Source organism: Pavona decussata, unplaced genomic scaffold (genome assembly GCF_977016875.1).
Source record: "Pavona decussata unplaced genomic scaffold, jaPavDecu1.1 SCAFFOLD_53, whole genome shotgun sequence".
Lineage (NCBI taxonomy): Eukaryota > Metazoa > Cnidaria > Anthozoa > Scleractinia > Agariciidae > Pavona > Pavona decussata.
Window position 1 is genome coordinate 2,105,001 of NW_028145475.1, and position 16,695 is coordinate 2,121,695.

Below are 16,695 nucleotides of genomic sequence, written 5' to 3' on the forward strand. Positions count from 1 at the left end.
AAAGTAATGGCTTCTCAAATATGTAGGGATGGCGGCGAGATGCAGTAGAGTAAATGTTGGTGTTTGTCCGTAGGTTTGGGGTAGAGGGCAGTACAGATATTACCATCGTTAGTTAATGAGATATTAACTTCAAGAAAAGGCACGTTAGTAAAAGCAAGAGTTTTAAGATAATCGATAAAAATTATGTGGAATATGGTCCACAGTTTCTTGCTTGAGCTTTTAATAGACCCGAACCCAGCTGAGCCCAACATATTAAGACTATCAAGTGTACATTAAATTTAAACAAAGCAGGCCCTGAATGCTTCATAGAACGTTCGTAACTGCGAAGCAAAGCCTGTGCGAAAACTGAATCTTAATTAATGGTAAACTGAAGGTTATGGGAAGTCTTACATGTCTGTCGTACGCAAATCCATGTTTAAGGGCTAACTGCTTCGCCTCTTGTAGACTACCACGAATTTTAACGGCCCAGATATTAGTGTTAATATCCTCGGCAAAACTGTCAGTTCCAAAGAAGAATCCTACCAGAACAAAACACAACAATCTACCGTCCGCCATCTTCACCATGTCCAAAACCCTAAGAACTTCCTGTTTACGGCTGGCTAGCTACATAGCAGGCACATGAAAAAAACAATGGTGCGCGAGAAGCGAGGGAGGGAGACACTCGAGGGGAGAGGAGCGCGGTCGACGAATATCGCTACACGCACCTCGGGCTTATCCAATTACTTGGCAACGCAGCGTTATCTGTCAAAAAGTTTAACATAAAGCCGATCATTTCGCGCGAAGCGCAAATTATACTGGTGGGAAGCTGTGGAATACTGTCGGTTTGGAGCGGCGGTGAGCTAGGATCCAAAGTACAATCACGGAAGAAAACGAGACGAAAAAAAACCGAATATTTTCTGGGCCGTGTGTCGCATGGATCTCTTCAAGCCGGTTGTGAGACAAAATGACTGAACATGGCGGAATAACAGCTCAAAGTCTTCATCCGATCGGGATATCTGTTAAGAGAATTACAAGTTTACAAACGATCTCCTATTTCATAGGAGCCTTTCAACAAAAAGAAATATTTCGCTCTTTCAGAAACTGCAGAATTAAATGTAAACGATTTTCGTGGGCCTCTCGCGCAGGCGCTCCTTTACCCCTCGCGTATCTCCCTCCCTCGAGCGGCCCGCTCTTCCAGCGTCCTACTAGTTCATCCGCTTGCTTGGTAGGCAAGCGACTCGCTGAGCAACCACTATAGGGAAGTGGAAGCCTGAGAGGGGGTAGGGGAGGGGAGGTAGGAGTCAGAGTTAGTGCCCCACCGCATTACACTGTTTTTTTCAAAGAAATATACTCAGCACGCTCATTGAACGTTTTTTGTCATAGCCTATAAAAGCTCGTACCGTATAGTATTCCCTTGGTGGGGATATTTCAGACCAAAAATGTGTCATTTTCTACTACGCCTCTAGCAGCACAAACCTAGCAAACTCATATTTCATTTGAGGAAGTACTCCCCGACAGAGAGAAGGCTTTTACCAAATACTGTTATGTTTTCTTAATAAAATAAATGTGATTGTCAAACCGCCATTAATCGACATTAATTAAATTGATCATTATCAGTAGCTGGGCACAGACCCGTGTACACAAAAAACACAAAAAAAATAAATAAAAACCCCTTTATGTAAATCGTCTCACTTATATAGCGACTATGATTTATAACCCATGGATTTTATAACTTCCCAACGTATCGGTGAGGCTTCGGTTAGTCACGCAATACCCTGTGGATCCATTGTGTTGTCCAAAACCGTGAATTACAGTTGATGTTTGTATAGTTCGCCCAAAATGCACGCGGTGCAGGTTTTGTTCTGAGTGAGCAAGCCAAGGAAGCTACGCTTAAGCGATATGGAGAGGTGTCTGAGGTTTAAAAAAACGCGACAGACTACGTGAAATAGAAAGACGTTGGATCACGCTTCGGGAAGTAAACAGCTCAACGGATTCATAGAGCCTTAGTCTTGCTTATACAGTGTAAGTAAGCTTACTAGTATTTTTGGCTGCCATTCTGATTTAAAGACTCAAATCTTCGGTATTGCTCAGAGTCCAACAGAAATATTTTTATTTTATGCAGATATTTTATGGGATAGTAAGGGCTGAAAGGGTATACGTGTGGTCTTTGAGGCGACATCTAGTCTAAAATGATGTCACGTTTTACTCGTTTGTCAACAACTTCTGCATAGACCATTTGTTTCAGTTTCAGTTCCGAATGGTCTTGAAGTTAGATTCTGAAATAAAAGTCTTTAAAATCATGCTAAGATTATAAGTGGACATTCAGTAGGTTCCAAAAATTTTTTTATCGATTTAGTTAGGCCAAAGCCGTGGAACTAAACCATGATAGTTGTATCTTTTTTGGGGGGTGTTGGCCATTGGAGATATTGGGCCCAAAAATCACGATATTTTGAGATGCTATTTTACCTAGTTAATTATTAACTAACATTGATTGACAGGTAATTAATCAAATAATCCGAGACTCCTGCACATTACTCATGAAGGATGTACTTATGCTCATGCGGGAGCCACAATAGAATTAGATATATTCTACAAGCTTAAAAGCAGGGGGTGGTCTTACTCCCCCCAGAAAATTACAAATATCAAACTACTTTGGCTTTTGAAGTTATTAGGTGGGCCCTTTAATCTGGCCAAGTTTCATTGAAATCGGTGAGATGGCATGTATCACCTGGTCCTCTCATGGACACGCTCTTATAACTCCCGAACGTAAGGATTATAACCCCCGAACGTAAGAATTTATAACCCCCAAACGTAAGGATTATAACCCCCAAACGTAAGGATTTATAACCCCCGAGGGTTGTAAATCGATATGTTCGGGGGTTATAAAATCCATGGGTTATAAATCATAGTCGCTATATAAGTGAGCCAATTTACATAAGGGGGTTTTTATTTATCTTTTGTGTTATTTTTGTATACGGGTCTGACAAAAATATGACAAAATTTACTTGTTTGTAAGTTTGTACCTTTTACAGGGGTGAAAATGGATTTCATCTGATGTCCACAAACCGAGATCCTGGTACCTCTAAGAAATTCCTTTCAAAAGTCCCCCCCCCCCCCCCCCCATCTTCAAAGATCCATCATGATAGAGAACTTTCCACAAGTCTATTCAGTTCGTTTTAACTAACAATACTGCCGCACCAAGATATTATACCACTCATTGCCATCATGTAGCTGCTTTTCGCCTTTTGCTAGAATCTATAACTACAACGTACAATTACCCTAAATGTTTAAGGCACCCCTGGTACATTGCTGTACACATGATTAAGTTCCCAGCTGGCAGGAGGCAGACCATCTGGCTATTTACCAGCGTGACCGAAGAGGAGTTGAACTCGGCGCTATCGAGAAACAACTCCAGTCGCGACCACGCAGAGTTGAACTTGAACTTGGGACGTCCGGCGCGGACTTAAAGTTCGATAAATCGTATCAAAAATAGATTGTAGAAGTCAGTGCCAAAAAACATTATGTTTTTAAGGAGGCTCGCAGCAGTTTTTCTAGACTTAGGGTGGAAGTTTTGAAATTACAATCCGCCTAGAAGATAAACTTCGATCTCCTTCATACTACATCATCATTTGAACGTATGATCAAAGTTAATTTTCTCATCGTTTTCCAAGCAACAACTATTACCATAGCAACGGCAGCGCATAGCCTCTCATTTAAAACATTGTCGATTATCTCGAAATCTAGTTAGACACTTTTTGACGAAACTTTAAGCCCTAAAGTTTTTAAGCTACTCAGTGTCAACAACTTGCAGGCGATATTAGAAAAAAATCTGTAGAGGCGTTTTCAAGTAAACAATGAATCAATTTTTTGCCGAGTGATTTTGTTTATTCCTAAATTTTTACCAATAATTATCTCGGCAAAATAAAACTTGACACTTTCTCTTTTCTGTTAAAAGGTCTTTCCTCATACCAAAACATTCTTAATGTATATTTAACTTCATGGGTGGCCCTGATTTTAAGATATTTATGTCTGAAAACAGTTAAAAATAAAGCGCAGATCAGTGAAAAAGTTCCTACTTTGCATCAGTCGAGATATCTTAGAATTACCCCCACAGATTTTTCTGTTAAATTACAAGCGGTTAGAGTAATAATTCTTTTCGATATTCGCACAAGTTTTTGCCTCAAGAACCGAAACCGGCGTTAGATAAGAAGGATGAATCTTCTATTGAATAGCAGTGAAATAGACCCGGACAAACAAAATAAAACTCTCTTCGGAGAACTCGAATAACGACTGAAACTTCACAAAGATTCAGCCTTCTTATCAAACACTTGATTTATTCTCCCGATTAAACATTTAAGCTTCAAGATCAGTAGTGATGTTCTCTTCACCTCTCCTTATTCCTTTTTTTTTTTTTTTTTTTTTTTGTTTTGTTTTGTTTTGTTTTGTTTTTATTCAGCACCTTATTATGATACAGTATTAATTTACAGAAATTTGTCAAAGTGTGGCACTGGAGAGCACAAACAAGCCATGAGGCTTATACAACTTAAGCTTTCCATTCTAAATTACTAAGAATAAACTTAATATTAATTTAACTGAACGGCAAAGGCAGAGTAACAATAATACGAAAGAAAAAGGTATTAAAAAAAAAGAAGGCAAAGAACAAAGCTGACAAAGAAAAGGAAGAGGAGAAAGGGGGTGGGGGAAAAGGCACAAGTAAAGTGATGGAGAATTTCAGGGCACTTGACAACACAGCATGACAAGATGACAGGTAAAAAGCGTTTTCTCTGAATTCAAATTAAGTGAGCGTGGGTTAAACATTTGACATGTTCTTATCATTAATATTCCTTGCGGTAATTTTAGTATTTTTCAACAGCAGATGTTTATCTACCAGTTTATAACTTCTGTTATTCTTGAGTTTATTTCAAATTGACTTGTTACGGCCAATATTTATATCACCAGCAACTCCGACCAGCGCCCGCACACTGTTCACAGACGCTGAAACCAAAACAAGTTAGACGAAAATTTATTGACCGATGTCAGCATTCAGGATAAACATAAAGCCAACATAGCCGGAGGTAAAAGTCAAATAAGTCAAAAACAGAAACAACAATAATTAACTGTTGTCGAAGAACCCTAAGGAGTCACGTATATGCAAGCTTTTTAGCGCATCGAGTCGACAGTGAAGAAAATACTTGTATAGACTACAAGTAAATCATACCAGGTAAAGCAGAGCGATGGCTAAAATCTTGCTTCCCCCAAGAAGCACTGGACTGGTCGTTTTTGAGTCCGTGGCATCCATCGCGCTTGTCGTCCTTGCCGTGATCGGCAATGTTTTCATTTTAGTCGCGCTCCATCGAAATCCGCGTCTACGGAACTCCACGAATGTGTACATTGCTGCTTTGGCGGTCACCGATCTCTTAAATGCTTGTATCCCGGGAACACTGTTTGCAAGCACTCTGGTGTCAGGAAGACTTGTGTTTGACCTGGCCACCTGTCGCCTGAGTGGTTTCCTTGTACACTTCCTGACTTACGCCTCCATATCGACGATGGCGTTGACCGCGATAAACAGGTACATTGCATGAGTACAAGGGTTTGTATCACACACGGTATGTACGTGTATGGGCGTATGAGCCTGTGAATAGGCTCGATCCCAAATGGGGTATAGAGCGAAGGGAAAAAGCTCGCTTCTGAGGCGAGAAAGAAAGGGAGGGAGCCTATGGACATTCTTGTGATGTCTAGTATCTGTAAACCGGTTTATTCCAAAATGGCTACCATTTGAATGCTCTTTTGTGCATTCAAATTAGCCCTTCTTTCTACGTTTCAACAAAAAAAAAAGTTTTAGATCCGTGTTTACCGTGAACCTCAGCTAACCGCGGTTTGCAGTTACCCGTTTGCGGTTCGACGTTCAAACGTTATTCGATTTAGTTGTTCTTGCAAATTTACGGCCGCCATTTTGAAGCAGCAGCCATGAATGGCACTTGTTTTCAAGATCCAATAGGATTTATCAAATTTAGCATTTTTTCCGAAATTTTGCCTTTGTTATTAAATGGATAAAGAATGCTCCACAAGATTTTTGTATCATTAGGCGAGATAAAACAAGAGTTATACGCTTAAAGCTTTGAGGTGAATGACATACGTGGAAACCTACCTCTCCACGTTGAAAACGCACTTGAAAATCTCAAACGTGACGTGAAAGACTGGTCATGTGACCTTCAGCGGTTTGCGATTCGCGGTAAACTCGGATCTAAAGCTTTCTTTTGCTGAAGAACGAGTTAAGAGGGGCTAATACAAGCAAAAGAATATTAAAATCATAGTTATGATTTTCTTTCCCCTTCCCCCCACCTTTTCCCCCTTATAGGCCTTATCACGGTTTTCGACGCCATTTTGACGAGTAGACAAACACGCTTGAAATAACAGTGTTTGTATGGAAATCCGATGTCAAAGAATTTTAATAAAACATCGCTTCTGAAATATTCATAAATTGGAAACTTATGGCACTAGGAATAGGATTTTAAGAAAAAAAATTGGAGAGATGTAGCTGTGCCAGAAAGCGTCCGGTCGTGTTTTGAACTTTCGATACATTTGTCTGTATAGCGACGTGGTGCGTAAGCCTACGATCTTTTAGCAGTGATAACTTCCAGCATCGCTAACTCCCCAAAATCGATAGATATAGAGATATACACTCAGAAAAAAATAGTTCAGGCTTTAGAACTGATTCATCGTTTTATTGCTACAGCTCTCCGTATATGGTCAGGAGCTGACCACACTCATCACGCAACTTCAATGAATGACGGCAAAGATTTAAGAGCTGGCTATATAAAGTAATCAAAAACTGGCGATTTAAAGCAAGCAGCTGCTAGGCGATAAAATACAATTCCACGTGCCGTGATAGAATTCATGTGCCATGATACAAACGGTTACGTTACGTTATACAAGAGGTTTTTGGTACATATCTATTTAGGTGAGGGCATGGATTTGTGAAATCATTCGAACTGGTGATTTAGAACAAGCGTTTGCTGGGCGATAAAATACTATACTTGTGGCTTGGTACAATTCGCGTGCCATGATACAAACGGTTACTTTACGTTATTCGAGAGGTTTTGAGTACATATATATTTCTGTGGGGGCTTGAACTTGGTAATTCATTGCGTTTGTTCAGGCTACTAAGATTTTTTCCACGAAAATGAACTTTTCGTGAAGACATAGGTTACATTTCTTGTTACAGTTGTTCCCGGGTTTGCACTTTTTGAGTACTTTCCATTTAATTAGAAATGTTTTGTTTGCTTCGTTCAGGGTCCATATATTGTTCAGATAGTTCCGTTGCATTGCGTCTGTTGGCGTTTCGGAAGAATGTGCTATGGTTTCGGTATCGTTCTTTGGTGTTCTTTAAAGTTTGATGCCAGTCCCACGAACGAATCTGTTGTTGTTACTGTCGTTCGCTTGGAGGCATTTACCATCAAGTGGGCATTCTGCTTTCTTCTTGCAGTTGCAGCTTGGGTCATGATTTTGGTTTGGTTTTCATGTTTGGCATGCATTAGTAGCTGAGTTTTAGTGTGTCTGTTGAAGATCTTGTTTAATAGGTGGTTCTTGGGGAAGCATTTGTCGATGATGGATAAAAATTTCTGTACAATTAACAATTTCTAAATCTCCTATATTTAGCATACACTGACATACACACTCTATTATCAACTTATCAATATAAGCTCAAATTCTTTTACTCAGATGTATCAACGATATGAAACATGATTTAGCCAAACAAAGCTCTGTGAGCTCTAGGGCACAAATTAAAGAAGTTTGTTGATAAAACGGTTTCCTTCTTGAACAAATTCAAAGACTGATGACAAAATTGCAAGTACGTTCGCACAATTTGTCGTGCGTGATGTATTCCTTGGCCCGCCAATTTTTCGAAATGTGCCTTGTTTCGCGTTTCGTAATAAAAATGCTCCGCGCGATAACCCATAAAGGTTCAGGATTTTTCCGGTGGAGGAATCAAACACGAGAATTGTCATCGCAGAACTGAGTGTGACACAATAGCGATCGCGTCACCGATTACATCTCTATAAAGTCAAATTGGAAAATTAATTCTTATTGTGGTCACCCAAATTAAAGCTATTCAGCGGTACTTTCTTTTGGGGCTATGATTGATGCTTGATGTTTATTATGCGAAGTTCGAACTTGTAAGTCTCTGAATGAAGACCTAAGGCGTGGACATTAAAGTAAAAGCTAAAGAGCAGCAGTTTTCTCAAACGTGGATTTCGGCATTTCTTAAAGATGACCTTTGAAAGTTAAAACGGGTTAATGGATCTTATTCACCTAAACATCCAGCACCTCTGCTGTCCTATTATTCCAAGCGTTCACTAAGTCAGAAACTGTCTCTCTTTTCCCCTCTTCCTCAGCGTGCACTTGCGATCGATCGTTCGATTCGACATGACCATTCTTTTTCTGCAAAACATTCGCGTTGCTTGCGGTGAGGTGTGCATTCGAATCTTTGAAATTCTTTGAGTTTTCTGAGCATTCTACAGCGTCTTGCGAGGGTCCCGAAGAAAGCTGCAGAAGAACCTCACTGTACTTTTCTGTTGCGATTTCGCATTCGCGTCTTCGATGCCCACCATCTACATCATGCGGAGTTAAATTCACGCGCGTGCTGCTCGTGCGACAAACCTTCCAAAGATTCATGATTTCTTGCACAACTGTTACCCTCGCTAATCAGACGAAACGGAATGAACCATGTTCAAGCTACCTCCTCTTCTCTTATGCTATATCCCCGGGCTTTAATCCTTACGTTTTCGGCTTTCTTCGCCACTCGACATACTATTATTGCCTTCACCTTTTTGTTCTAACGACTCCAGAGTCCTCTCTGCGCTAAGGGAAACGTTCACGAACGCTTCACAACCGACGCCAAATGTTTTGATTCGAAAGAATAGTTACTCCCAGAATACATTGGGGAAAGGGAGAGGGAGCCAAGGAAGCGATTACTTCCCCGATTACTTAACTCGGCGCCTCACGGCCCGAGTACAAAGAACGTGAAGAATTTGATAACGCGACCAAAAACTTTACTCCTGCCAACCGAGTACAAAAAACGAGACCGAGAACAATAACTCGTGGCCCGAAGTCTTATCTCTCGGCCCATCGCGACCTAAAAAATGAAAAAGAATTTGAAAATGCTACCGAAACCTTAACTCGTGCCGCCTTACGGCCCGAGTAAAAAAAGTTTGCGGGAGAAAAATACCGACAAATGTATGGAAAATTCAAAACACGACTATACGCTTTCTGGCACAGCTACATCCCTCCAATTTTTTTTCTTAAAATCCTATTTCTAGAGCCAAAAGTTTCCATTTCATGAATTTTTCAGAAGCGATGTTTTATGAAAATTATTTGTCAAAATGGCGTCGAAAACCGTGATAAGACCTGTTAAAAAATTTTGCTAACCCTTACTGAGCTAATTTCCACGAGAGTGCAAAAATTCTTAGAAGTTTTGGTACGATTCGGCGGCATATCAGGCTCGTTTGGTCTCGCCAGGGGTTTCTTGGCACAACTGCGTATCGCTAAAACACGAACCATGGCTCCACAAAACTCGACTGATATGCCTACGAAGCGTACCTAAAAGGTACGATTTGCTATAAGAATTCGACTCTTGTCAATGGACCATATTTTTATCCTTTTCTTTGAGGCGCACTTGAAGAAGACCAAATAAATTAACTTACAACGGTCCAAGACCCTGCAACAGTCTTTCCAATCAATTAAAATCGCTCTCTTCTTTCAGGTACTTTCGAGTTGTTCAGCAACAGCACTACAAGAAGTTGTTTGGTGGCAGACGTTCGCTGTTTATGCTGGTTGTCCTGTGGCTTGTTATTGCCTGCTTCGTTCTCATTCCCACAGTTGCTGATGTGGGAGAGTTTAATTTTATTCCCGCCTTGTCGTTTTGTGCCTGCATCTTTAAGAGCCCGGGAGCAGAAACAGCCTTCACCCTGATGGTCGTATTCATTTTCTTCCTTTGTTGCCTGTTACTGGTTTGCTTCTCTTACTACCACGTGTCAAAAACGATCCGTGAACATAACACTGGAGTGTCTAGTTCCCTGAATGGTGTCAGTGTGCAGGAAATCAACCTGTCCAAAGTGCTGTTCATCCTGGTGTTTGCCTTTACTCTTTGTTGGCTCCCCACGTTTGTGATCATACTGATCATTAGGGTCATCATACAGAGGCCCCCGCATGAGTTGGGTGTGGTGATACCGTTTTTATTCCAGACGTCCAGCGTCCTCAATCCATTTATTTATGGTGCCTTGAGTCCCCCCTTCAAACGCGAGTTTCGCCGGCTGTTGATGTTTCACCGTGCGAACCTATCCGATGAAGGCCAGATGAACCAAGTCCAGCGAAGGGTCTCTATCGGCCAACCGCAATCGGATATTGTTTATCCCACGCCAGATGAAACAAGTAATGAATATCATTCCCAGCAACCAGATGCGTCCGCGTGGCCGTAGAAAACAAACAACAAAAACCGTTGAACAAGGTCAACAACCACTACTTCTATTTCTGCTTCTACAAACAAAAACAACAATAACAATAAACTGCAACAACTGCGAACACAACTAAAGGACCAGCATTGAAATAAATGTGATATGTAAACTGTCTTCGGTTCTCAAATATACAAGGCTACAAGAGAAACCTGAGTGCCAGGAGTCGAAGCTATGACTCCTGCTCACCAATGGAATGCTCTAACCACAGACAGAGCTATTCAAGAAGAATCGCAGCGAGCTCCTCTTTCCTACCAAGTACAAACGTTGAACGATACTAAAATTTCCTTGCATGGAGGTTTCTCGTTGTTTTAGATATGCCACATAGATTGCCAGGTTTAATTGCTCAATAGGAAGATACTCGAACTTGGAACCCTGCCTGTCCCCAGCCAGCCCTCTCTGTTGTAGACGTCTAGAAAGATTTATAATGTTTTAAATATTCACAATAGTTTGCACTTGAGGAGTAAAAATTTGCTCAATTAAGGAAAAATTGGGAGCGAGGGAGTGCAAAATGAATCCGGAAGAGTGTTACAAAATGAGTCATACACCTTCCAAAGTAATAGAACTTGGCCGAAATTTAAACGTGTCAATGCTATGTATTTTGATCCGTTAAACCAAAGCGGCTTCCTGTGTATAATGTTGGAGCTCGTACGTTCTAGCAAGCAAGAAAGCTGCTTCTTTTCTTGCACTATAATCTTAGCGTCTGTCTCATGACCTAGACAATTTTTCATCACACCACAACTGTTACAGTCTGCCCTGTTCAGGAAAAGTAGTAGCGTATCGTTAGGGCGTGGGGGCACTTGTGCCGTATATGTGTTTGGCAAGCACTAACTTGTGATCGTGGTTGGGCTCTCATTAATATCACTACGCATGTTCTTTTCTAACTTATGGGAAATTGCCATTGACATTGTGCATAAACTGAGTACAAAATAGGCCGCGGGGTTGAGAATAAATTAGAGAACTACTGGATCCATATGAAATGCGGAAGAAAGCCGGATAGGTGGTTAAAATGTTTTTATTAGTTCCAGTGTAAAACTGATCAATGTTTTAGCCAAAGCTCTTCAGTTTAACTTGACTTCTTAAAGACAGGATAATATATATATTTAGCCAAGCCTAAAAGCGGAGCTCCAATTTTTTTCGTAGCATTTGTAAAAATCTGCTTAGTGTATGAATGTAATAACCTTAACTTACCAGTTCCTTATCCTTTCTGCAGTTATATTTTTGGTGCATATGCAGCAAACTGCCCAGACAATAACAATGCAATGCAGAGGGAAAATTTTTTTTGAATGCTGATTTGTTACAATGGAGGGCAATTTTAGTTGATTTTTCTTTCCCCGAGGACAAAATTACTTACTCCTGATTGGTCGAGCGGCGAAAACACTCGCTCCACATTGGCTGAACACGCCAGTTCTACATTCCGTTGGTTTCTTAATTTTGTGTCCAAAAAAAACGTCTCCTTTAAGTTCTTTGGAGTTCTACTGTTTAAGCCGGGTTGTTTGTACCATTAATACATGGAAATCAAGTGCTGCAGCTAGAAAGGGAATTCCTAAAGGTTAGGTTTTGTGTTTCTTACAGGAATCAGCAAAAGCCGGATTATTTGTGTCAAAACTAAAAACTTGGATAGGATTGACATTTTTTCAGTTGAGAAACTGAAATCAGTCATGGCGACCATGCAACTGCTTTCAACTCGCTTCTTCTTCTTACAAGTAACAACGAATGATAACTGAGCATAACAGCGTCCTTTTGGTGGGAGAAAGGAGTAGGTCAAATTTTGTGGAAGAAATTAAGTTCCTTCTTTAGATCCACCGTTTGCTATTTTTATCGATCTATTTTCGCGGATTTTCAAGTGGTAGGAATTGGATAGCCTGACATTAAGTTTTACCGTTGTTATTTTACTCCTGAATGAAACTGATATTCTATCTTCATTACATGACTGTGTAAAATTTACAACTCAGTCAATATTTCTCCTACTGAAATCTAAATAAACGTCAAGAAAAGGAGAACGCGGGGAAATCACCCTTGGTTGCTTGGCACAGATCTTTAAGTATGTTTACAACTGAATGAGAGCCGTGCGGTGCGAACGAAACTGCCCCGAAATACAAAATTACAAAATTAGTTTCTCCACGAATATTTCTCCTATCGAAACGATTGAAGTACATTTGTAAAGCTTGAAACACGTGAAATAAGGAAAAATTATTGATTGTTGCTCGGAAACGCATCAGACTAGTAAACGGCTAGCAACTCAGTTGTCTTGCGTTCAAGTTAACAGAGAAAGAAAAACTCACTGTCGTTTGCTCATATTCCGCCGATCTCCGCAAAACCGGCTTAAATTAGGTCATTTCACTTTGTTGTTTTTTCGGAGGACTGCAAAGAAATGTACCAAAATTTAAAATGCACGTGCGGAGCGATTGTTTTTGTTGTTCGTTTTCAGCCATGTTGCTGCCGTCGTCGTTGCTTAACAGGGTTCCCTGATATATTTGGTGCTCGGATAAAAATGTCTGAAAAATCATAACTCAGTTAATATTGCTCCTACTAAAAAACTTTTGGCCTTTACAAAAATTTAGACTTCAACGCTTAGTTGTGGCCCGAAATATTAGAGCGTTTAAAACTTGTGCGTGTTTATACAGTGCAAGCGCATGGAAGCAGAGCGGCGCAAAGGCATATCATGTACACGGCTTCAAAACCAAATGTTAAAAAAATAATTTCTCTGCGAATATTGGTGGTATTAAAACGTTTAATGTATCTGTGTGAAGCTTGAAACACGTAACATAAAGAAAAATTATCGATTGTTGCCTGAAAGAAAGAATTTTCAAACGGCCGTCGAATTACACGTCATGATAATATTTTTTTGTTACCGTCCCGGGGGAAAATGTTTGGAAACTCAAAACTGTGTCAATTCTGCTCCTATAGTAATAAGTCTAGTTTCATCAACAAATGGAAAATACGGGAAAATAGTCTTTGGTGTATGGTAGAATTACTTCAGAGCTTTTAAACTTGTGTCTGTTTACAAACGCATGAGAGCCGTGTGGTGCGAATGAAAAAAAAAAACACAGCCACGAAACAATATCGTACAAAAGTTAATTTCTAAACGAATATCGATGGTATCGAGAATTTAATAAACGATAAAAGAACCTGCGTAAAGCTTTAAACACGTAACATAAATAGAATTATCGACTGTTGCCTGGAAGAAAGCATTTTCGTTTACAAATGATCTGTAAACGGCCGTCGGAATCACGTAAACATGACATTTTCTGCAAGAGCAAGTTAGCTCCCGGGGAAAAATGTTTGGAAATCCAAAACTGTGTCAATTCTGGTCCTATAGTAATAATTCTAGTCTCTAAATAAACGTTAACAAATGGAGAATACGGGAAAATAGCCTTTGGTGTTTGGTGGAATTGTTTCAGAGGTTTTAAACTTGTGTGTGTTTACAAACACATGAATGCCGTAAGGTGTGAATGAAAAAAGCACGGCCACGAAACAAAATGTTCAAAAATTAATTTCTACACGAATATCGATGGTATCGAGAATTTAATAAAATATCTGTGTAAAGCTTGAAACACGTAACATAAAGAAAAATTATCGATTTTTTTTTTGGGGAAGAAACCTTTTTGGTTCACAAATGATCTGTTGAAACGGCCGTCGTAATCACGTAAACATGGTATTTTTTGCGAGAGCAAGTAACCTCCCGGGGAAAAATTATTGGATATTAAAAAGTCTAAAAACTGTGTCAATTCTGCTCCTAATTAGTCATAATTCTAGTCTCTAAGTAAACGTTAGGAAAAGGAGAATACCGAAACGTACTCTTTGGTGTTTGGTAGAATTATTTCGGAACTTTGAAACTTGTGTTTGTTTACAAACACATTTATAAGCTTAAGGGCCGTCCGCTGCGAACGAAAAAACACACGGCCACGAAACAAATTTTTCAAAATTAACTTCTCCTCGAATATTGCTGGTATCGAAAGCGATTAAAGTGTCTATGTAAAGCTGTTTTAGAGTTCTAAAAGTTACCATAACTGATCACGAACGGGTGATATAGGCAAATGTGAGGCTTCTTTAAACTTAAGCTTACTTTTCTTTTCCGGTCAGCCTGCTCTAACTTGCTATCCGTCGCTCTCTTCCACGTTGAACTTTGCTTAATCGTCTCCGCTTTTTTGTTTTCTTTTTCTCTCTCTTTCTCTTCTTTCCACGTTTGTCAACATATCCAACAAATACGTATAAATTGTCTTTGTGTTTTTTGTTCTTTAGCATTTCTGTTGTAAACGCACCTTGCCAAACTATCTCGCCATGCAACTTCCCGCCAAACAAACACGGGCGCATTAGCATTGTGGGATTGCGTACGGACGGACGGACGGACGTACGGTGTACGGACGGACAAAAGTGACGTCATAACCAAACCAAAATTTTTCGCATTTATGGGTTTCCCAAATTTTCTTAGCTATGGGGCTCCGCACCCGCGCCTCCGGTACGTGGAGCTCCGCTACAAAAAAGATAAATTGTCATTTATCTTGACGTTCATAAAGAACTTGATTTGCCTTTCTGAATTAGACCCGAACAAACAAAATAAAACTCTTGTTCGGAGAAATCGAATAACGACTGAAACTTGACCAACATTCAGCCCTCTTATCTATCACCGGTTTCGGTTCTTGAGCCTAAAACTTGCGCGAATATCGAAAATAATTCTTACTCTAACCGCTTGTAATTTAACAGAAAAATCAGAGGGAGGGGGATTTTAAAGATATCTTGATTGATGCAAAGTAGGAACTTTTTCATTGATCTGCGCTTGATTTTAACTGTTTTCAAACATAAATATCTTAACTCATCAGAGACACCCATGAAGCTAAATATACATTTAGAATGATTTGCTATGAGGAGAGTCCTTTTAACAGAAGAGAGAAAATGTTAAATTTTATTTTTCCAGAGAATAACTCCAAAATCATCCCGCGAAAAACTGAATCATTGTTTACTTGAAAACGCTCTTCCAGATTTATTTTTATAATTTCATTGACCTGCAAGTTGTTTACGTTGAAAAGTTTGAATCCCTAAAGTTTCGTCATAAAGTGTTTGACTAGATTTCGAGATATATAATCGATAACGTTTTAAATGGGAAGCTATGCGCTACCTTTGCTATGGTGATAGTTGTTGCTTTGAAACCGATGGGAAAATTAACTTTTATCATATGTTGAAATGATGATGTAGTATGAAGGATATCGAAGTTTGATTGTATTTTCAAAACTTCCAACCTAAGTCCAGAGAAACTGCTGCCAGCCTCCTTAAAGTAAATAGCATACGATCCCCATACTTACAGCTGGGTGCGCGCGCAGCTCTGCATCAGTGAAGGATGTTTTGAGATGAATAGGGCACTCGGTGCGTGAAGTGTTTTCGTTAAAGAAATACTTCAATATAAAATTGTTAAACTTTCTTACGGCACGGGTAAAGTGTCTGGGATCATAAGACTTTACCAATGTAAAAGCTTCTCGATCAGTCAGTTACACCTACTACCTTCCCTTTGCTAATTTTTCTACTTCTTCCCACGCGTCAGTCTTTTGCATAATTTCGGATGAACATTTTCCTACTTTTTTCTTTTTTCTTTTTATGGAGCCAGTATGTCAACATCTGGATGCCAGATATGAAATAAAAACACACAAGGAGCAGAAACCCGTGCATAGCTAGCCCTGTGTCTAAATTTACAATAAAATCGTGTGATAAACAAAGAAATCAATTAAAAATTTAAACAAAATTATTACTTTTATTATTATTATTATTATTATTATTATTATTATTATTATTATTATTATTATTATTATTATTATTATTATTATTATTATTATTGTAAAATAGCAGTACAAACTTCTGGATGCCCAGATTACCTAAACAATGATTGGGCGGCCAGCCGTAGCCAATCAATGTAACGACCAAATTACAAATTACAAATTTACAATTAACCTCCGAACTTCTAATCATAAAAATCCTAGTAATTATTATTATTATTATTATTATTGTTATTATTATTATTGGAAATAGGCGTTATAATTTAACATCAAGACAAGTACAAGCTTAGAGCATTAATTGAAAAAAGAACACACAACTTGATTTATTCTCCCGATTAAACCTTTAAGCTTAAAGATCAACAGGATTTTTTCTCTCTCTTTTTTTTAATTTTTGATTTTTATTAACGAAACATTACTTTACATCAAATACAATTTTA

The 16,695-nt window shown here is 39.2% G+C and overlaps 1 protein-coding gene and 1 pseudogene across 2 annotated transcripts in view; one reads left to right on the plus strand and one right to left on the minus strand.

The window, feature by feature from the left end:
• The window catches only part of LOC146480427 (furin-like), a 35,671-nt pseudogene extending 35,089 nt beyond the window's left edge, over positions 1-582 (minus strand). The window contains exon 1 of the transcript XR_014864706.1: positions 391-582. The product of XR_014864706.1 is annotated as a furin-like (transcript). The remainder of the gene's footprint in view (positions 1-390) is intronic.
• Positions 583-4,494: 3,912 nt separating this feature from the next.
• On the plus strand, positions 4,495-10,509 carry LOC146480430 (melatonin receptor type 1A-like). The gene is made up of 2 exons (XM_085109320.1): positions 4,495-5,548; positions 9,743-10,509. The coding sequence occupies exons 1-2, from the start codon at positions 5,214-5,216 to the stop codon at positions 10,455-10,457; spliced, it is 1,050 nt and encodes a 349-aa protein (XP_084965446.1). The 5' UTR covers positions 4,495-5,213; the 3' UTR covers positions 10,458-10,509.
• Positions 10,510-16,695: the final 6,186 nt, after the last annotated feature.

What these genes read in the sequence shown, in the direction of transcription:
- LOC146480430 (XM_085109320.1), top strand. Translation starts at nt 5,214, where the DNA reads ATGGCTAAAATCTTGCTTCCCCCAAGAAGCACTGGACTGGTCGTTTTT. An exon ending in GCGTTGACCGCGATAAACAG is followed by an intron (nt 5,549 to 9,742) that starts GTACATTGCATG and finishes CTCTTCTTTCAG; the next exon opens with GTACTTTCGAGTTGTTCAGC.